This window comes from Haematobia irritans, chromosome 2 (assembly GCF_050003625.1).
Source record: "Haematobia irritans isolate KBUSLIRL chromosome 2, ASM5000362v1, whole genome shotgun sequence".
NCBI lineage: Eukaryota > Metazoa > Arthropoda > Insecta > Diptera > Muscidae > Haematobia > Haematobia irritans.
In genome coordinates, this window is record NC_134398.1 from 178549080 (window position 1) to 178572009 (window position 22930).

The 22930-nt window shown below is 32.6% G+C and overlaps 1 protein-coding gene across 8 annotated transcripts in view; it reads left to right on the forward strand.

Annotated features, from left to right (window-relative positions):
• LOC142226759 (uncharacterized) overlaps positions 1 to 21330 on the forward strand; it is a 323175-nt gene extending 301845 nt beyond the window's left edge. For all 8 annotated transcript variants that reach the window (XM_075296945.1, XM_075296944.1, XM_075296940.1 and 5 more), the window contains one exon: positions 20619 to 21330. In XM_075296945.1, the coding sequence (XP_075153060.1) occupies positions 20619 to 20870 (252 nt within the window). In that variant the 3' untranslated portion in view covers positions 20871 to 21330. The remainder of the gene's footprint in view (positions 1 to 20618) is intronic.
• Positions 21331 to 22930: the final 1600 nt, after the last annotated feature.

Here is a 22930-nt window from a genome sequence, read left to right on the forward strand (position 1 = left end):
GTTATTTGTTGCCTAGTGTAATTGATTGGTAGCAAAATTCAAGCGTGCTGAAATGAGCACGGAGGGCGGTGAACGCAGTGGACAACCGAAAGAGGTGGTTACCGACATAAAAAAATCCACAAAATGATTTTGAATGACCGTTAAATGAAGTTAATCGAGATAGCAGAGGCCTTAAAGATATCAAAGGAACTTGTTGGTCATATCGTTCATCAATATTTGTATATGCGGAAGCTCTGTGCAAAATGGGTGCCGCGCTAGCTCACATTTGAGCGGTGTTTGCATCTGTTAACCCGTAATACACCCGAGTTTTTCCGTCGATATGTGACAATGGATGAAACATGGCTCCATCACTACACTCCTGAGTCCAATCGAGAGTCAGCTGAGTGGACAGCGAACCGTCTCCGGAGCGTGGAATGACTCAAAAGTCCGCTGGCAAAGTAATGGCCTCTGTTTTTTGGGATGCGCATGGAATAATTTTTATCGATTATCTTGAGAAGGTAGAAACCATCAACAGTGACTATTATACGGCGTTATTGGAGCGTTTGAAAGTTGAAATCGCGGCAAAACGGCCCCATATGAAGAAGAAAAAAGTGTTGTTCCACCAAGACAACGCATCGTGCCACAAGTCATTGAGAACGATGGCAAAAATTCATGAATTGGGCTTCGAATTGCTTCCCCACCCAACGTATTCTCCAGATCTGGCCCCCAGCGTCTTTTTCTTGTTCTCAGACCTCAAAAGGATGCTCGCAGGGAAAAAATTTGGCTGCAATGAACAGGTGGTCGCCGAAACTGAGGCCTACTTTGAAGCAAAACCGAAGGAGTACTACCAAAATGGTATCAAAAAATTGGAAGGTCGTTATAATCTTTGTATCGCTCTTGAAGGTAACTATGTTGAATAATAAAAACGAATTTTGACAAAAAAATGTGTTTTTCTTTGTTAGACCGGGGACTTATCAGCCAACCTGTTATCAGGGTGTGAGGGGGATGTCTACTATAGCGGTCGTGAGATGTGTGCAATGTCATAGGATCGCTGAAGATTATTAGAAATGAATTGTATCTTTTATACAAAGTAGCTGATATGTATTGCAAAAAAGTAAAGAGCTATATTTTGTTCATTTTGTTCATTTATTGTTCAAAAGCCAAAAGTGTCGGGAATAATATCAAATTTTAAATTGGTTTAGTTATGTTCGAAGTGGATACCTTTGGCTTTCAAATGACCAACAAAGCTATCAGTGATAGAGCAATTTTGGCCCATTTCCGTTGAAGCGTCTTATGAGGATCGACACTTTGATATGTTTTAGTGCAACCGGATCTCAGTCCAATGGAACCGGAAATTTTGGTGGCTATTCTGCGGTAGAAATGAAGCAAAGAACCTCCTCTTTGCACTATCTTTGTTGACGGTATCGAGTCCTGTTGAAATATTCATTGGTGTGCAGGAAAGTTTTTTTGTGTGCCCAGGGCGTAAATACTGTCGTTAGGACATTTCCAAGACAATATTCGGCATTTGGTTTGACTCCGAAGTCGAAGAATGCAAGCAAGGAGCGACCACCGTTACGATGGTCCTTGGGCTCCTGCGTCTAATGGAAGATGTCAGTTTTTAGTTGAGCTTTTAGCAAGCAAACTCGATAATTTTGTTTGTTCGAAATCTGCCCGATTTGGAATGGCTTCTCAATGGCGAAAACGAAAAATGTATTATTTTTTTAATTCAGGAGGGCCCTATCGAGAGTCACTTGTGGGATTCCTATCAAATATAAAGCAATTGCTTGGATTTCGTAACGAATAACTTTATTGTTTAATGCAATAGACCAAAATAATTTTGTCAGCTTGTAAGCACAGAAATGATAGCAACCTGCAGTGGGTGGCAATACACGCCAGCAACCTTGTATATCCTGCACTATATTGTGGACCAAGGTTAGGTTAGGTTAGGTTAGGTGGCAGCCCGATGTATCAGGCTCACTTAGACTATAGTCCATTGTGATACCACATTGGTGAATTTCTCTGAGTGATGCCCGATTCCATGTTAAGCTCAATGACAAGGGACCTCCTTTTTATAGCCGAATCCGAACGGCTTTGAAACCCTCAGAAATGTCACCAGCATTACTGAGGTGGGATAATCCACCGCTGAAAAACTTTTTGGTGTTCGGTCGAAGCAGGAATCGAACCCACGACCTTGTGTATGCAAGGCGAGCATGATTACCATTACACCACGGTGGCCCAAAGCTATCACACTTTTATGTTTGAATTCCATAACGAATTTATTTATTTCTGAATGCAATAGAATGAAAATATTGTTGTTAGCTTGTACACAATAAAAAGATGTCAATACAAGTCAGCCACCCTATATATCCTGTACCATTTTGTTTTGGATCAACGTTTAGGTGTAAAAAGACACCTAAAATATGTGAATTCAAATTCATTTCAAATTGTGCCCACACAATGGGAGCGATTTTTGAAATATCTGTGGGTTTTGGGGCCATGGCTTCTGAAATCCAGCTCGAAGGACCATGAACGGGTGTATAGTGAGTTTTTTAACTGTCGCGAGGAATGTCATGGGATCCCTGTCTTTTACATATGTGACTTTTTAAAACTTCTCAAATTAATGTGAAATTATAAATTGAAATTCAAGGTCTAGATTCGAAAAGTAGATTTTTGCAAAAATTTGAATGGGTCGAAAATAAAAATTGGAATTTTAGAAATTTCGAAAGAATTGCTGTTTTCGATTTTCTATATTAAGTGTTTAAAAAAAATTTTCTACCAGATATTACAACACCCTTTGTCCAATTTTTTTATTATTTAAAATTCCTATTTTCACTATCAATGCAATGAACCTGCAATGTGTTATGCATCAACCCATTTGATTAGGGACCCAATGTTCTCTCAGGATTCGTAGTAGTTGTATTAGTCGTAGAATAATTCATTCCACCTACAATTATCACAAACGAGTTGTAGCAACAAGATAGCATCCCAATCCAACCACAACTAAACAAACCATTCAAATGTTGTATTACAAACAAACTTCGAACGAGAGAGTCATGCCAGGCACCATGTACACACGTCATGTCACACGTACGACAAATGTTCAAAGGATCCATGAAATATGAACATCCTATACGTAGCAGAATCATGTAGTGCGTACATTCTACTATTACAGCCTTTTATTTACCATCCAAAGTAGTTCAAAAGGTTAACAATTGTTGGTGAAGACATGGAGGTTGGAAAAATTATTACAGAGGAAGCCGTAGGTGTAAGAATATTTAACGGAAACGAAGGGTGGCTTCGATTCTTGATAAATAGCTGAAGGATTCGAAGCCACCGTGATGCACTGGTTAGGATGCCCAATTTCGACCGAATCCCAAAAAAGTAATGCTGATAGCATTTCTGAAAGTTTCAAAGCTTCTCGTCTGAATGGTATCATAATGGACTGAATAGCCTATGCGAGTCTGACATAATGGGCTGACAGATGGTCAAATTAAATTACTTGGTCTTAGAGTTTGAAACTAGACCGATATGGACCTAGTTAGGCATGGTTGTTAACGGCCATATACTAGCACAATGTAGCAAATTTCAACTGACTCGGATGAAATTTGCTCCTCCACGAGGCTCCGGAGGTCAAATCTGGGGATCGGTTTATATGGGCCTATATATGATTATGGACTAATATGGACCACTTTTGGCATGGTTGTTAAATATCATATACTACCATCACGTACCAAATTTCAACCAGATCGGATGAATTTTGCTTCTCCAAAAGGCACCGGAGGTCACATCTGGGGATCGGTTTATATGGGGGCTATATATAATTATGGACTGATATGAACCAATTCCTGCATGGTTGTTGGATACCATATACTAACATCACGCACCAAATTTCAACCGAATCGGATGAATTTTGCTCTTCCAAGAGGCTCCGGAAGTCAAATATGGGGATCAATTTATATGGGGGCTATATGTAATTATGGCCCGAATTCGACCAATTTTTGTATGTGCGTTTGAGGCCATATATTAACCCACGTACCAAATTTCAACTGAATCAAATGAATTTTGGTCTTCCAAGAGGCTCCGGAGGTCAAATCTGGTGATCGGTTATATATAAATATGGACCAATGTCGACGGTTTATATGGGGGCTATATATAATTATGCACCGATGTGGATCAATTTTTGCATGGTTTTTGCAGACCATATACTAACACCATGTACCAAATTTCAGCCGGATCGGATGAAATTTGCTTCTTTTAAAGCAATCGCAAGCCAAATTTGGGGGTCCGTCTATATGGGGGCTTTACATAAAAGTGAACCGATATGGCAATCCTATGGTGTAGGGTATAAAAAAATTTTTGATCGAAAAAAATGACTTATGATTTTATTTTAGAAGTTTATTTACTACTTTATGATTACTAGCGAAAATGTATTTGGGTCTCTTGAATTATAAATGAGTCGAAGTTTTTAACATTTTTAGCCACTGTGGTATCACAATGGACTTAATAGTCTAACTGAGCCTGATACATCGGTCTGCTAGGGAAAAATGCTACATCTACAAAAAGGGAGAACTTAATCACAATGGACTTTAATAGTATATCCTAAAACGAGAATTGATATTTTTTAAAGATGTTGATTTAATATTGACTTTAAAGAAAATTTTTCACGAGAATTGATTTTTTTTAAAGATGTTGACTTAATATTGACTTTAAAGAAAATGTTTCACAATTTTGTTTTTATAGACAAATTTGTTAATATTTTTTAACAGATTTTTTTTTCAAAATTTCATTTCTGTAGAAAATTATGTTTTATGTCCATAGAAAATTTTGTCAAAATGTTGTTCCTATGAAAATTTAGTAAAAATGTTATTCCTAACGAAAATTTTGTCAACATGTTTTTCATGGAGCAAATTTTGCCACAATTTTATTTCTATAGTAAATTTGGTCTGAGAAAATATTTTAAAAATTTTATTTCCGTAGAAAATTTTGTCATAATTTTATTTCTATAGACAATTTTTCAACATTTTGTTCTTAGAGAAAATTTGGTCAACATTTTATTCCTAGAAGATATTATGTCAAAATTTTATATCTTTAGAAAATTTAAAAAAAAATTATTACTATAGTAAATTTGGTCAACAGTTTTTCCTATACAAAATTTTATCAAAATATTATTGCTAAAGAAATTTTGTCAATTTTTTTTCTACAGAAAATGTTGTAAACATTTTTTTCCTAGAGGCAATTTTGTCAAGATTTTATTTTGTTCCTAGAAAAAATTTATTATTCCTCCTAGAGAAAATTTTGTCAAAATTTTATTCTATAGAAAATTTCTATAGAAATAACATTTGTACAAAATTTTTTATAGAAATAAAATTTTAACAAAATTTTTTGTAGGAATAAAATTTTCCAAAGAAATAAAATGTTGACAAAATTTACTATAGAAATAAAATTTTAACAAAATTTTCTATAGAAATAAAATGTTGACATATTTTTCTATTGAAATAAAATTTTGACAAACTTTTCGATATTTCTATAAAAAATTTTGTCAACATTTATTCCTAGAAAAAGTTTTGTTAAAAAATATTTTTCTATAGTAAATTTTGTCAAATATTTTGTTGCTAGAGAAAATTTTGCCAAATTTTATTTCTGTAGACAATTTTTGCAAAATTTTATTTGTACATTACATTTGGTCAACATTTTTGTCAAACTTTTATTTCTAGAGAAAATTTTATCAACATTTTATTTCTATAGAAAATATTTTGTCGGTATTATATTTCTATAGAAAATTTTGCCAAAATTTTATTTCGATAGAAAATTTTGTCAAAATTTTATTCCCTAGAGAAAGTTTTGTCAAATTTTATTTCTATAGAAAATTTTGGCAACTGTTTTGAAATTTTATCAAAATTTTATTTCTGTAGAAAATTTTGTTAAAATTGCATTTCTATAGTAAAATTTGTCAACATTTTTTCCTAAAGAAAATTTTCTTAAAATTATAAAAATATAGAAAATTGTGTCTTAATTTTATTTCTAGAAAAAGTTTTGGCAAGATTTTATTTCCGTACAAAATTTACGTCAAATTTTTAGTTGCTAGTGGAAATTTTGTCAAAATTTTATTTCCGTATAAAATTTTTCTTAAAAAGGAAATTTTGTCAAAAGTTTTTCCTAGAGAAAGTCTTGTCGAAATTTTCTATAGAATATTTTGTCAATATTTTATTTCTAAAGAAAGTTTTATTAATTTTTTATTCCTAGACAAAATTTTGTCAAAATTGTATTCCAACGGAGAATATATTAAAATTGTATCCCTAGAGAATTTTTTTATTTCTATTGAAAATTTTTGAAGTAGTTCTTAGGAGGATAGGAATATTTTGAAAAATCTACATAAAACATCAAGAATTCTACGAATCCATCAAATAATAAAAAATTTCCTTTATTTGGTATATTTCTACCAACTGTGCAACCGTGGTCTTAATATGCAAGGGATGAATATTGAGAGTGAAAGAAAGAAGTAAATAAGAACATACCTAATGTGGGGTCTAGATAGTCGAAATCTTTGGATCCAAGTAAACGTTTGTTTTGAGCGTAGGCATCCTTTTTATGAAATATCCTATTTTCAAAAACCCCTAAATTACTAAGTGTAGTGTTTGCCTTAACACTGCTCTGAGTAATCTGTAAAAGGTGCATTTGGATGAATAGTTTATCCATTTGCAAGAGCAATTTTTTCATTTGCATATTAAAGAGTTGTGATGATTTCACAATTTCCCACTATCCGCATACTCTGCCACAACGGATAAGGCAACATTGGTTTGAAGCATTTGTCAAGAATGCAATTTTATTACGGCAATTGTCAATTGGCAATGCAATTTGTTCGAAATGAGACCATATTCACATGATGAATATATGAATTGTGAAGTTCATTAGGAGTTGGGTTGGATGATTTCTTCATCAGGCATGTATACAGGCTGAAAAATTACCTGAAAACATTCAGACATGAACGAATGTGGCATTATTTGCCAATGCAATCCAATTATGAACTTGTTAATCAACAAAAAAAATTTCAATCAATTTTGAAAATATAAAATTAAAGTCATGTGCGGGTATAAAAACCGTGGCGGTGGTTAAAGCTATCATTATTGTTCAGTCAAATTGGAATTATATGATATGTGTTAATTCCAATTAAAATGAACGATTTTATAATAGTTGAACCATTGGCATGATAAATAACCGAAGAAGTAGGAAAAGCGAAGTTCAGCGAGGATATAGTACACTGAAATAGTATTGACTTAAATCAATGACTGTACAGTCTAAAGTCTTTAATATACCCAATTTATACTTGCAGCAAAACTATCAACCAATTTTCTGTAAGTAGAGGATGCTGACGAGGAATGTAGTAATTCCGAAATAGCCGTTCATCCAACAATCTTGCTGTCTATAGAGCCTTGCCCAAATAAATTTGACATATATACTTTTCCTCTGTTGGTTAAGTTACTATTGCAGTTTAGTCAACGCACGGTTTTCAGCCGAAATCAAAACAATAGAATCTATTAAAAATTATAAAAAATATAAAAATTATTTAATTGACAAAAAATCACAGAAACATTGAATTCGGATCACACTTAAAGAAGTGATGCAAATTCAGTGCAACGGCTGTTGAAATGGAGGACTTCCGTCCTATGACAAGCCCATGTTAAATACATCGCTTCTGCGTCAATTTTGCACTACTACTGGATCCATAAAGAACATTTTCATTACTTTTGTGACGACGCCTTGTTTGCTGGGTATAGAAATAAAATTTTTCAAAAATTTTCTACAGAAATAAATTTTTGCAAAAATATTTTTCAGAATTAAAATTTTGCAAAAATTTTGTACAGAAATAAAGTGTTGCCAAAATTTTCTACAGAAATAAAATTTTGATAAAATTTTCTGGACAAATAAAGTTTGGAAAAGTTTTGACAAAATGTTCAAAGAATTAAAATTTTGACAAAATTTTCTATAGAAATAAAATTTTGACAGCATTTTCGATAGAAATAAAATTTTTAAAAATTTTCTTTAGAAATAAAATTTCGACAAAATGTCCTGTAGAAATAAAATTTTGAATATAAATACAGACATAAAATTGTGGCAAAGTTTTCTAGAGAATTAAAATTTTGGCAAAATTTTCTATAGAATTAAAATTTTGGCAAAATTTTCTATGGAAATAAAATTTTGCACAATTTTTCTATAAAATAAAATTTTGCACAATTTTTCTATAAAATAACATTTTGACACTATTTTCTATAGAAATAAAATAAAATTTTCTAGTGAAATAAATATTTTGACAAAGTTTTCTGTAAAATTAAAATTTTGACACCATTTTCTACAGAAATAAAAGTTTGATAAAATTTTCTAGACAAATAAAATTTGGAAAAGTTTTGACAAAATGTTCAAAAAATTAAAATGTTGACAAAATTTTCTATAGAAATAAAATTTTGACAATATTTTCGAAAGAAATAAAATTTTTAAAAAATTTCTTTAGAAATAAAATTTCGACAAAATGTTCTATAGAAATAAAATTTTGCACAATTTTTCTTTAGAAATAACATTGTTGCATAGTTTTCTATAGAATTAAAATTTTGAAAAATTTTCTATAGAATTAAAATTTTGACAAAATTTTCTATAGAAATAAAATTTTGCACAATTTTTCAATAAAATAAAATTTTGACACTATTTTCTATAGAAATAAAGTAAAATTTTCTAGTGAAACAAAAGTTTTGACAAAGTTTTCAGTAGAGTTAAAATTTTGAAAAAATTTTCCACAGAAATAAAATTTTGGCAAAATTTTCTATAAAAATATACTTTTCACAAAATTTTCTACAGAAATAAAATTAAAAAAACCTCTATATAAAACAACATTTTGACAAAATGTTCTATAAAAATAAAATTTTGACAAAATTTATATAGAAATAAAATTTTGACAAAATTTTCTATTTGGACATAAGTTTCTATAGCAATTAAGTTTTTGACAAAATTTTCTATAGAAATAAAATTTTGACAACATTTTATATTTTGACATAATTGTCTATAGAAATAAAATTTTGACAAAATTAACATTTTGCAAAAATGTTCTATAGATAATATAATATAATATTCTGTAGACTAAAAATTTTGAAAAAATAACTTATAGAAATAAAATTTTGAAAAATATCTATAGGATAGAAGTAAAATTTTGACAAAATTATCTATAGAAATAAAATTTTGACAAAATTTTTTATTTTGAAATAATTATCTATATATAGAAATAAAATTTCGACAAAATGTTCTATTGAAAAAAAAAAATTTAAAAAAATTTATACAGAAATAAAATTGTGGCATAGTTTTCTATAAAATTAAAATTTTGGCAAATTTTCCTAGGGAATTAAAATTTTTGCAAAATTTTCTATAGAAATAAAATTTTTGGCAAAATTTTCTATAAAATAAAATTTTGACACTATTATCTATAGAAATAAAGTAAATTTTTTTAGTGAAATAAAAGTTTTCGCAACGTTTTCTGTAGAATTAAAATGTTGACAAAATTTTCTATAGAAATAAAATTTTGGCAAAATTTTCAACAGAAATAAAATTTTGACAAAATTTTCTATAAAAATATAATTTTCACAAAAATGTCTACAGAAATAAAATTAAAAAAAACCTCTATATAAAACAACATTTTGACAAAAATGTTCTATAGAAATAAAATTTTGACAACATTTTTAGAGAAATAACATCTTGAAAAAGTTTTCTATAGAATTAAAAATTTGATAAAATTTTCGACAGAAATAAAATTTTGAAAAAATTTTCTATATAAATAAAATTTTGGCAAGATTTTCTTAGACATAAAATTTTGACAAAATTTTCTATAGAAATAAAATTTTGAGAAAATTTTCTATATAAATGAAATTTTGACAAAATTTTCTATAGAAATAAAATTAAAAAAAAAATGTTGACAAAATTTTCTATAGAAATAAAATGGTGACAAATTTTTCTATAGAAAGAAAATTAAAAAATGGAAAAATTTTCTATGGAAATAAAATATTTACAAAATTTTCTATACAAATAAAATTTTTACAACATTTTCCATACAAATAAAATTTTGACAAAATTAACATTTTGCAAAAATGTTCTATAGAAATAAAATGTTGACAAAATATTCTGTAGACTAAAAATTTAAAAAAAATAACCTATAGAAATAAAATTTTGAAAAATATCTGTAGGATAGAAGTACTATTTTGACAAAATTTTCTATTTTGACATAATTGTCTATAGAAATAAAAACTTGACAAAACTTTCCATAGAAATAAATTTGTGACAAAATTTTGTATAAAAATAAAATGTTGACAAAATTTTCTATAGAAATAATATTTTGACATAATTGTCTATAGAAATAAAATATTGACAAAATTTTCTTTAGAAATAAAATTAAAAAAAAATCTATAGAAATATTCAATCCCGAAATATAAAAGGTATAAGTATATAACAGGTTGGCTGATAAGTTCCGGTCTGACACATAGATGGCGTCGCTAGTATTAAATGCATATTATTATACCCTGCGCCACACTGTGGAACAGGGTATTATAAGTTAGTGCATATGTTTGTAACACCCAGAAGCAGACGAGATAGACACATGGTGTCTTTGGCAATAATGCTCAGGGTGGGTCTCTGAGTCGATATAACCATGTCCGTCTGTCCGTCCGTCCGTCCGTCCGTCTGTCTGTGAACACATTTTTGTGATCAAAGTCTAGGTCGCAATTTAAGCCCAATCGCCTTAAAATTTGGCACATGTTCCTAATTTGTGTCAGAATAGAACCCTATTGATTTTGGAAGAAATCGGTTCAGATTTAGATATAGCTCCCATATATATCTTTCGCCCGATATGGACTAATATGGCCCTAAAAGCCAGAGTTTTGGCCCAATTTGGTTGAAATTTTGCACAGGGAGTAGATTTAGCATTGTAGCTATGTGTGCCAAATTTGCTTGAAATCGATTCAGATTTAGATATAGCTCCCATATATATCTTTCGCCCGATGTGCACTTATATGGGCCCAGAAGCCAGAGTTTTATCCCGATTAGCTTGAAATTTTTCACAAGGAGTACAATTGGTAGTATAGTCATGTGTGCCAAATTTGATTGAAATCGGTTCAAATTTATATATACCTTCCATATATATTTTTCGCCCGATATGGACTTAGATGGCCCCAGAAGCCAGAATTTTGGCCCAATGTGGTTGAAATTTTGCACTAGGAGTACAATTAGTAGTGTAATCAAGTGTGCTACATTTTATTGAAATCGGGGCAAATTTAGATATAGCTCACATATATATCTTTCGCCCGATATGGACTTACATGGCCCCAGAAGCCAGAATTTTTGGCCAATTTGGTTGAAATTTTACACTAAGAGTACAACTAGTAGTGTAGTCAAGTGTACCAAGTTTGATTGAAATCAGTTCAGATTTAGATATAGCTCCCATATATATCGTTCGTCCGATTTACACTCAAATGACAAAAGTGACCAATCTTTCAAACCGATTTACTTGAAATTTTGCACCGGAAGTAGAATTAACATTCCAACTGTCTGTACCAAATTTGGTTGCAAATACCAACGTTTTCCTTGTAAAATCACCTACAATTTTTTTTTTAGATTTATTGGTATAATTAAAAACCCTACCCTAGAAAACCAAAAATAAAAGTACAAAAATAATATAAGCTTACCAAATTATTTGCAAAATCCTAACATTGTGTTCCAACCTAGTGCATTAGCCGACTTAAATTTTGAGTCTATAGATTTTGTAGAAGTCTATCAAATTCTGTCCAGATCGAATGATATTTAAATGTATGTATTTTGAACAAACCTTTATATATAGCCCCCAACACATTTGACGGATGTGATATGGTATCTAAAATTTAGATCTACACAGTGGTGCAGGGTATAATATAGTCGGCCCGCCCGACTTTAGACTTTCCTTACTTGTTTTTATATTATGTTATATGTAGATGGTCACGAAAATGTTGGTCTACAGAATGGTGCAGGTTATAGTTAAGTCGCCCTCACTTAACTTTAGATCTTCCTTACTTTTATTAACAATAATAATAAAAATAAAATAATATCGTACAATTTTAATTAAACACCAAGTTATGTATTAATCATTGTCAATTAAACATTATTAACAATTGAAGCATATTCGCTTTTGCAAATGGCAAATGCAACAGATGTCATTCCATACCAAGCGTAATTTGCATTGTGGTATTTCTTCAGAAGTTATCCTCATGTACTCGTGTGTATAATGACACAGGAATTTAATTAAAACCAATTTTAAATGAGATTAATTAAAACGTACTGTTTATAAAATCCGAATACGTGATGATGTTCAGTGTTGACTGGCTAATGACATGTGCATATTTTCTATTTAAATAATTTGGAATTTCTCTCATGTTGATGATAATGAAGTGTAATAGGGCTATTGAATCTACAAAAAGAACTATTTTGAATTTATCCATAACAAAGAGAATTTCATATTGCATATATTGAATATTCAAAGGAATATGTTTTTGTATGTCTTTATTGAAACTTATCGTATTTAAACTTAAGTTCCACCGGACCAAATCTTTAGTACCCATCACCATGACTCAGATTAAACTGTTTCCTTTGAAAACTTTTCGTCAAAACGGGTTACGGGCTAATAAGTGTTATGCGGGTGCTATACCGAATCAGGGACCCTTGTATACCATATTCAGCATACTTATGCCTGGACCATAAATACTTTTAGGTGGCAGCCCGACTTAAAGTGGCAGCCCGACTTGATTCAAGCTCACTTAGACTATTCAGTCCATTGTGTGTGACCTTTAGATTTTTAATTTCAGGAAAATCGGACAAAAATCTTTTGTGTGTGATCTCTAGATTTTTAATCGGATAAAAATATCTAGAAGCCCAAGAATTTAAATATGGATATCGGGGTATATTAGAGCTATACCACAACGTGGACCGAATCACACCATATGCACCCAAAAGTCCTCTAGATTTTGAATTTAAGGCAACTCGGATGAAAATTCGGGATATGGAGCGATGCGCACCATATTCGAGGTACTTATGTGTGAACCTCGAATACCGAATCGGATGAATTTTGCTCCTCCATGAGGTTCTCATAAGTGGAGGTCAAATCTGGGTATCGATCTATATGGCGGCCATAAGCGTAGGAAGGCCTCTGGGGAGGGGGCTTAGACCCCCAGAAAAGTTTTAGCCCCCCCAGAATTTGAAAACCCAAATTTCCCAAATAAATAATTTTTATACTTTTTTATGGTTTTTAATGCATTCTAAAGCTTGTTTGAAACGTTTTCCCTCGAATATTTTCAAATATTATCGATTTTTCTATAATGAATTTAGCATTTTTGTGGCAAAATTTGAATAATTTGTACCATTTTATTTATTCTTACTCTTTTTTTAACTATTTGAAAAAACAAAACAAAAAATTACGCATTAAAATATAAAAAAATTAAGTAAAAATACTTCCTGTGTAGTTGATATAGTTAACTTCTTTTTGGGGACATTTTTGGAAGTGCCTTTTAAGTTGTGCCTTTAGAACAACTCCCAATTTTTTGCTGGGAAAAGTGTGGAACTACCCTACGGGAAATGGATCAACCACAGAACTGGTATAGGACTAGTCCCTGGTGTGTATGGACTAGTCCCAGTTCCGATCAAAACGTATGGAAGGGACCCCACTTTAACATGGGTTTGTTATTGACGGAGTAAACTTACATTTTAGGACGCGTCTTGGACTCATCCCAAAGGGCACGTCCTGGGACAATTTAGCAGGAGCAACCCATAAACAGGTCCTCAGGAACCAGTCTCGGACAAACTCTTAGAAATCTCTTTCAATTTGGGCTCCTAATCGAACCCGAAATGAAAAAAAAAACTTTTGAAATATGTCGAACAAAAGGTTATTCTTATAATTTTATTTCACTAAATGTGAAAATTGCAACTAACTGGAGCACAGGTACCAGTTCTGTGATAGGTCCGTCAGTGGCAATTTGCACCAATTTCCCCGTAGGGTATTTTTAGTTGCTTTATTATAAATTGATTGTCGAGTTATTTTGATGTCTATTTTTATACCCTTCACCACTACTGTGATACAGGCTATAATAAGTTTGTGCATTTGTAGGTAACGCCAAGAAGGAAAAGTCTGAGACCCATCGATTAGTATACCGATCGTCTTAGAATTAAATTCTGAGTCGATTTAGCGATGTCCGTCTGTCCGTCCGTCTGTCTGTCTGTTCATGTATTTTTGTGTGCAAAGTACAGGTCGCAGTTTAAGTCCGATCGTCCTCAAATTTGGCATAGGGTCGTTTTTTTGAAACAAAGACAATCGCTATTGGTTTTGGAAGAAATCGGTTCAGATTTAGATATAGCTGCCATTTATATTTATCCCCGATCTGGTCATAATTGGCGTGTTTATCAACCGATGTTCTTCAACTTCAGTACATCCAAATATTTCATGAAAAATTTGCAAAATATCAGCTAAATCGGATCAGATTTAGATATAGCTCCCATATATATCTTTCGTCCGATTTAGACTCATATGAACACAGAGGCCAAAGTTTACTACCGATTTTGGTGAAATTTCGCATAAAGAGTTCAGATTTAGATATAGCTCCCATATATATCTTTCCCCCGATATGGACTAATACGGTCCCAGAAGCCAGAGTTTTACTCCAATTTGGTTGAAATTTTGCACAGGGAGTAGAACTAGCATTGTAGCTATGCGTACCAAATTTTGTTTAAATCGGTTCAGATTTAGATATAGCTCACATATATAGCTTTCGCCCGATTTACACTCATATGACCACAGAGGCCAATTTTTAACTCCGCTTTAGTTGAAATTTTGCACTGGGAGTAGAGTTAGCATTGTAGCTATGCGTGCCAAATTTGGTTGAAATCGGTTCAGATTTAGATATATCTCCCATATATAGCTTTCGCCCGATTTACACTCATATGACCACAGAGGCCAATTTTTAACTCCGCTTTAGTTGAAATTTTGCACAGGGAGTAGAATTAGCATTGTAGCTATGCGTGCCAAATTTGGTTGGAATCGGTTCAGATTTAGATATAGCTCCAATATATATGTTTTTCTGATTTCGACAAAAATGGTGAAAATACCAACATTTTCCTTGTAAAATCGCCACTGCTTAGTCGAAAAGTTGTAAAAATGGCTCTAATTTTCCTAAACTTCTAATACATATATATCGAGCTATAAATCATAAATAAAGTTTTGCGAAGTTTCCTTAAAATTGCTTAAGATTTAAATGTTTCCCATATTTATACCCTTCACCACTACCGTGGTACAGGGTATAATAAGTTTGTGCATTTATATGTAACGCCAAGAAGGAAAAGTCTGAGACCCATCGTTTAGTATACCGATCGTCTAAGAATTAAATTCTAAGTCGATTTAGCGATGTCCGTCTGTCTGTCTGTCTGTCTGTCTGTCCGTCCGTCTGTCTGTCTGTTCATGTATTTATGTGCGCAAAGTACAGGTCGCAGTTTAAGTCCGATCGTCCTCAAATTTGGCATAGGGTCGTTTTTTGAAACAAAGACAATCGCTATTGGTTTTGGAAGAAATCGGTTCAGATTTAGATATAGCTGCCGTATATATTTATCCCCGATCTGGTCATAATTGGCGTGTTTATCAACCGATGTTCTTCAAATTCTCAGTACATCCGAATATTTTATGAGTCTCGAAAAACTTGCAAAATATCAGCTAAACCGGTTCAGATTTAGATATAGCTCCCATAAATACCTTTCGTCCGATTTAGAGTCATATGAACACAGAGGCCAAAGTTTACTACCGATTTTGGTGAAATTTCTTTATATATAGCCCCCAACACATTTGACGGATATGATATGGTATCGCAAAATGTAGATCTACAAAGTGGTGCAGGGTATAATATAGTCGGCCTCGCCCGACTTTAGACTTTCCTTACTTGTTTTATTCAATTTTATGAAATAAAACATTAGTTGAACCTATAAGTTCAGTCTATAAAGTTTTAGCTAGTGGGGGCTATAGGAAAATTGTCTAGGTACGCTAATGATGGGGGCTATATATAATTATAGACCGATATGGACCAATTTTTGCATGGCTGTTAGCGGTCCTATACTAGCGTAATGTACCAAATTTCAACCGAATCGGATGAATTTTGTTCCTCCAAGAGGTTCCGGAGGTAAAATCTTGGTATAGATTTATATGGGGGCTATATATAATTATGGACCGATATGGATCAATTTTTGCATGGTTATTAGAGACCATATACTTACACCACGTACAAAATTTCAACCAAATCGGATGAATTTTGCTCCTCCAAGAAACTCCGGACGTCAAATCTGGGGATCGGTTCATATGGGGGCTATATATGATAATGGACTCATGTGGACCACTTTTGGCATGGTTGTTAAATATCGTATACTGCTACCACGTACCAAATTTCAACCAGATCGGATGAATTTTGCTTCCCCAAAAGGCACCGGAGGTCAAATCTGGACCGATTATGGACCGATGTGGACCAATTGTTGCATGGTTGTTAGATACCATATACTAACACCATGTAGAGCAATCGCAAGCCAAATTTGGGGGTCCGTTTATATGGGGGCTATGCGTAATAATGGACCGATATACCCATTTGCAATACCATCCGACAATAACAACTACTTTTTTCAAGTCGATAGCGTGTTTCGTTCGGAAGTTGGCGTGATTTCGACAGACGGACTGACGGACGGACATGCTCAGATCGACTCAGAATTTCACCACGACCCAGAATATATATACTTTATGGGGTGTTAGAGCAATATTTCGATGTGTTGCAAACGGAATGACAAAGTTAATATACCCCCATCCTATGGTGGAGGGTATAAAAATTTTGATATTTTAATAACAATCGATGAATGCTTGCTATTCACAATTGTTTGTCATTAAAGACCAACAAAAATATTTAGCATTTCTTCTCTGTATCGAAGTACAGAAAAATAAAGTATCTGAGAATTTGGCTTGCATGCTACCATATAATTGGCTATATGTTCTTCATATGCAAAGAAAATTGTTTTTATTTGGTTTCAGGCAATATTGAAATTTTTTCTCTTTTAATTATGTTTTTCTTTCCATTGAATAATGTTGTTGGTATTCTTTGTTATTTCTGCAAAATCAAAAACGTTTTTCCCCTGAAGTCCTTGTTGTTCTGACAACCTTGTTATTGTCTGGCTAGTTTGAAGTGAATGGAAATCAAATCTAGAACTTGGCCATTTGTATTGAATATGAAAAAAAAAAAACAATACGTAAATCTATAGCAAACAACATTAAGAAGTTCCAAGTGTAAACTGAAGGTGTTCAATCTTATTAAGTCTCTGGTAATTGGAATTGCATGGAAGTGTTTAAAGAAGTGTTGGTAATTGTAAGGAGATTCTAGATTTTCTTACTGATTATAAATGCAGATGTTTTTGCTATGCTAGGAAAATAAACCAGGTGGGCTTTCCTATGAAATTTGTGATTATATTCCCTTTACTTTTTATACCCTTCACCACGACTGTGGTACCGGGTATAATAAGTTTGTGCATTTGTATGTAACGCCAAGAAGGAAAAGTCAGACACCCATCGTTTAGTACCCATCGTCTTAGAATTAATTTCTGAGTCTATTCAGCTATGTCCGTCTGTCTGTGTGTTTATGTATTTTTGTGTGCAGAGTACAGGTCGCAATTTAATTATGACGTCTTCAAATTTGGCACAGGGTTTTTTTCTGAACATAGAATATTTTGTAAAAATTTTATTTCTATAGAATATTTTGTCAAAATTTATTTCTATAGACAATTTTGATAAAATTTTATATTTATAGAAAATTTTGTCAACATTTTATATCTATAGAAAATTTTGTCAAAATTTTATACCTATAAACAATGTTGTCAAATTATTATTTCTATAGAGTTTTTTTTCTATAGATTTTTTTTTTAATTCTTTAGAAAATGTCGTCTAAATTTTATTTCAATAGAAAATTTTGTCAAAATTTTATTTCGATAGGAAATTTTGTCAAAATTTGATTTCTATAAAAAATTTGTGAAAATTTTATTGCTATAGAAAAATTTGACAAACATTTATTTCCATAGAAAATTTTGTCACAGTTTTATTTCTATAGAAAATTCTGTCAATAATTTATTTCTTTAGAAAATTTTGTCAAAATTTTATATCTATAGAAAATTTTGTCAAAATTTTATATCTATAGAAAATTTTGTCAACATTTTATTTTTATTTATCTACAGAAAATTTATGAAGTACCCTGAACTCCACCAACTGTGGCAGCCGTGATTACAATACTACGGTAGTCTTTGTAAGCGGATATACATCCAAAAATAAAAATAAAATTGAGGGGAACAAACTAATTTTTTTTTCGTTAAAATTCAGTCTAAAGGAGCTCTTGGCAAAAATCTTCCCATGTTGAAATTTATTAAAAGTACATTTTCGCTCAAAAGAATACCTTTTTTGTACCCTCCACCACAGAATGGGGGGTATATTAACTTTGACATTCCGTTTGTAACACATCGAAATATTGCTCTATATATTCTGGGTCGTGGTGAAATTCTGGGTCGATCTGAGCATGTCCGTCCGTCCGTCTGTTGAAATCACGCTAACTTCCGAACGAAACAAGCTATCGACTTGAAACTTGGCACAAGCAGTTGATATTGATGTAGGTCGGATGGTATTGCAAATGGGCCATATCGGTCCACTTTTACTTATAGCCCCCATATAAACGGACCCCCAAATTTGGCTTGCGATGCCTCTTCGAGAAGTAAATTTCATCCGATCCGGCTGAAATTTGGTACATGGTGTTAGTATATGGTCTCTAACAACCATGCAAAAATTGGTCCACATCGGTTCATAATTATATATAGCCCCCATATAGACCAATCCCCCGATTTGGCTTGCGGAGCCTCAAAGAGAAACAAATTTCATCCTATCCGGCTGAAATTTAGTAGACGGTTTTCGTATATGGTCTCTAACAACCACGGAAAAATTGGTCCACATTGGTCCATAAATATATATAGCCACCATATAAACCGATCCCCAGATTTGGCTTGCGGATCCTCAAAGAGAAGCAAATTTCATCCGATCCGTCTGAAATTTGGTACACAGTTTTGGTATATGGTCTCTAACAACCATGCAAAAATTGGTCTACATCGGTCCATAATTATATATAGCCCCCATATAAACCGATCCCCAGATTGGGCTTGCGGAGGCTCAAAGAGAAGCAGATTTCATCCGATCCGGCTGAAATTTGGAACATGGTGTAGGTATATGGTCTCTAACATCCGATCCGGTTCAAATTTGGAACGTGGTGTTAGTATATGGCTGCTAACAACCATACCAAAATTGGTCCATATCGGTTCATAATCATGGTTGCCACTCGAGCCAAACTTAATCTACCAAAATTTTGTTTCTATAGAAAATTTTATCAAAATTTTATTTCTATAGAAAATTTTGTCAAACTGAATTATATACATATTTAATCTGTTTTTTTTTTTAATTTAATATATAATACGTATGGACTTACTTACAATTTAGAAGACGGTGTTAGGAGGTTTTAAGATACCTTGCCATGGGCAAGCGTTACCGCAACCCAAGTAATTGGATTGTTGATGGCAGTGTTTATAAGAAGTTTTTACGCAATCCACGGTGGAGGGTACATAAGTTTCGGCCTGGCCGAACTTACTTGTTGTACTTTCTTAAAAATTGTATTTTCCATCCGTGATTTGGACATAGCTCCCATATACATATATACACGCCGCTTCAACGGAATTTTACTGCAATTCGTTTTATTTTACACAGAAGAAAGATTTAACATTCTATCCAACTGTGTCGAATTTTATCCAAATCGGTTCAGATTTAGATAAAGCGCCATACATTCTTCCAATTTAGGCAAAATTGGCACAACGTCAGCGAAGATGTCTCCATACTTTCCACATAAGATTTACTTAAAGTTTCGGCTGTATTAATTTCACTCGATGTGGCTAAATGTCACAAACCCGACAAGTGACCACATATCTTGCTGAAATCTAGCCGATATCCTTGTGAACTCACCACTGCTAAGGAGCAAAAAAATAAAAATTGCTACTAAAACATAAATCATAAATGCACTATTATGCCATAAAATGACTTCAGCTTTATATTTCCCCGGTCACGAAACACAATTAAGTAAAACGAAAAAAATTATTGTATTTCGTTTCGGGGCGATAGCCGATTTAAATTTAAAGTCTAGAGATCTCGAAGAAGTTTAAAAATGTTTCTCCAAATCGGTTCTGATTTAAATATTTGTGTATGGGAATCTAAATCCAACAAATTTGAAGGAATTGAGATTGTATAAAAAATTTTGGTCTCCATAATGGTGTAGGGTATAATATTTAGACTTTACTAACTTGTTTTATTCCAGTTGTTTCCTATACATAGCATGCTTTGATGTCCACCGAGTCGAATACTTAACATTAATTTCCTAACTATAATGTATACGCTCCCCTGGAACTTAATCTAATAGAGATATCTCTTATTAGTTATTTTACTCTCTCGTTCATTTTTCTCATTCTGTCGTTTTCTTTTTTCACTCTCTTCCATACAGGATCAAGACCAAGTACGCATTCCTGAGGAAACGGAACTTAACAACTCGAAAATTACCGTTAACAGTACTAACAGCGGAAGTGGCGATGAACAACATCAACAGCAGCAGCAACAACAACAAACAAACAATAACAACAGTCACACACCAACTAACAACACTACCACCACCACCACAGCATCTAAACAGGCAAATGGTATTGGCAAGAGTATAGTCCATGATGAACCTACAAATGAAGGAGATGATGCCACATGATTTCTAGTGAAGAGCCTCTACTAACTGACAAATGATGCGCACACACACACATGCTTAGTAGAGAAATGCCTGAAGAAACGGATGTTTGGTTGATGATATAGATGATTCGTTTGGGTGTGGGGTGGGGTGGGGACTTTCGGTGAATGATTGATGGAGGGGGAGCTAGTTGCTTAGATGGACAATTTGGAGTTGTAAACGGTGGATGGTTGCAAGGAAATTTATAAAAATAAAAAACTAAACTAAACAAACAAGTGATATTAGAGACAAACACATCTGAGCAAAATGGAAAAAAACACTTTAGATATGAAAGACACAAATCAAAAGAAATCGAGTCAACCTCCCGTGTGTTTTCTTTTTTTTTTAATTTTTATTATTTTATGTTTTGTTTTATGTTTTTTTTTTTTGATAAATAGTTTATTAATAAATTATTCATAATGATTATGTTTTAAATTTGAAATAATTTTGTCAATTGATTCTCGGAGATAAAGGTGAGAACAGAGGTAATGTGGGAATGGTAAGTTATAAGAAGAAAGCAAATTTCCAAAATTTGTGTCCTAAATTTAATAAAAAGAACATTTTTTGAAGCAAATTTTTAAACCTTTTTTTATTAAAATGCCACTTTTACGTATAGCCCCCATATAAACGGACCCTCAGATTTGGCTTGCGGAGCCTCAAGGAGAAGCAAATTTCATCCGATCCCGCTGAAATTTGGTACATGGTGTTAGTATATGGTCTCTAACAACCACGCAAAAATTGGTCCACATCGCACACAATTATATAGCCCCCATATAAGCCGATCCCCATATTTGGCTTGCGGAGCCTCAAAGAGAAGCAAATTTCATCCGATCCGGCTGAAATTTGGTACATGGTGTTGGTATATGGTTTCTAACAACCATGGTTCACATCGGTCCATAATTATATATAGCCCCCATATAAACCGATCCCCAGATATGGTTTGCGAATATACAAAGAGAAGCAAATTTCATCCGATCCGGCTGAAATTTGGTACATGGTGTTGGTATATGGTTTCTAATAACCATGCTAAAATTGGTTCACATCGGTCCATAATTATATATAGCCCCCATATAAGCTGATCCCCAGATTTGGCTTGCGGAGCCTCAAAGAGCAGCAAATTTCATCCGATCCGGTTCAAATTTGGAACGTGGTTTTAGTATATGGCCGCAAACAAACATACCAAAATTGGTTCATATCGGTCTATAGTTATATATAGCCGATCCCCAATCACACAAAAATTGGTCCATATGGGTTCATAATCATGGTTGCCACTCGAGCCAAAAATAATCTACTAAAATTTTATCTATCAAAAATTTATTTCTTTAGAAAATTTTGTCAAAATAGAATTTCTATAGAAAATTTTGTTAAAATTTTATTTCTATAGAAAATTTTGTTAAAATTTCATTTCTATAGAAAATTTTGTCAAAACTTTATTTCTATAGAAAATTTTGACAAAATATTATTTCTATAGAAAATTTTGTCAAACTGAATTATATACGTATTTAATCGGCTTTTTTTAATTTATTATATACCTCGTATGGACTTACTTACAATTTAGAAGACGGTGTTAAGAGCGTTACCGCAACCCAAGTAATTCGATAGTTGATGGCAGTGTTCAGGCTCCAGGATTTCTTATTAGCCTCGACTCCGACTCAGGAGTCGACTCCAGGTTGTGTACCTAAATATCATTTTAACAGTATTCCAATTGTAATTTTAAGGTGTAGTGTTCCAAAAATAGACCGATATAAAAATTCTATTTTGCCATATGTGTTTATATGTCCTAAAGAACCATAATTTTAAAGTTTGATACGACTCGACAACAAATCTCAGCATTTCAGGGATGTACAGAACTCTACATTTTAATGTCAGGCCAATAAATTAAAATACGACACCAGACTATACAGAGACCACATCAAAATATGGGTAGATAACAGCAATCTCCAGAATATGTATTTATAAAAACAAAAATTTTCAAAAAATAATTAGGCTTCCAGTAAAATCCTGGTATTAATCTATATATGCATTTTATAACAAGTATATACGGC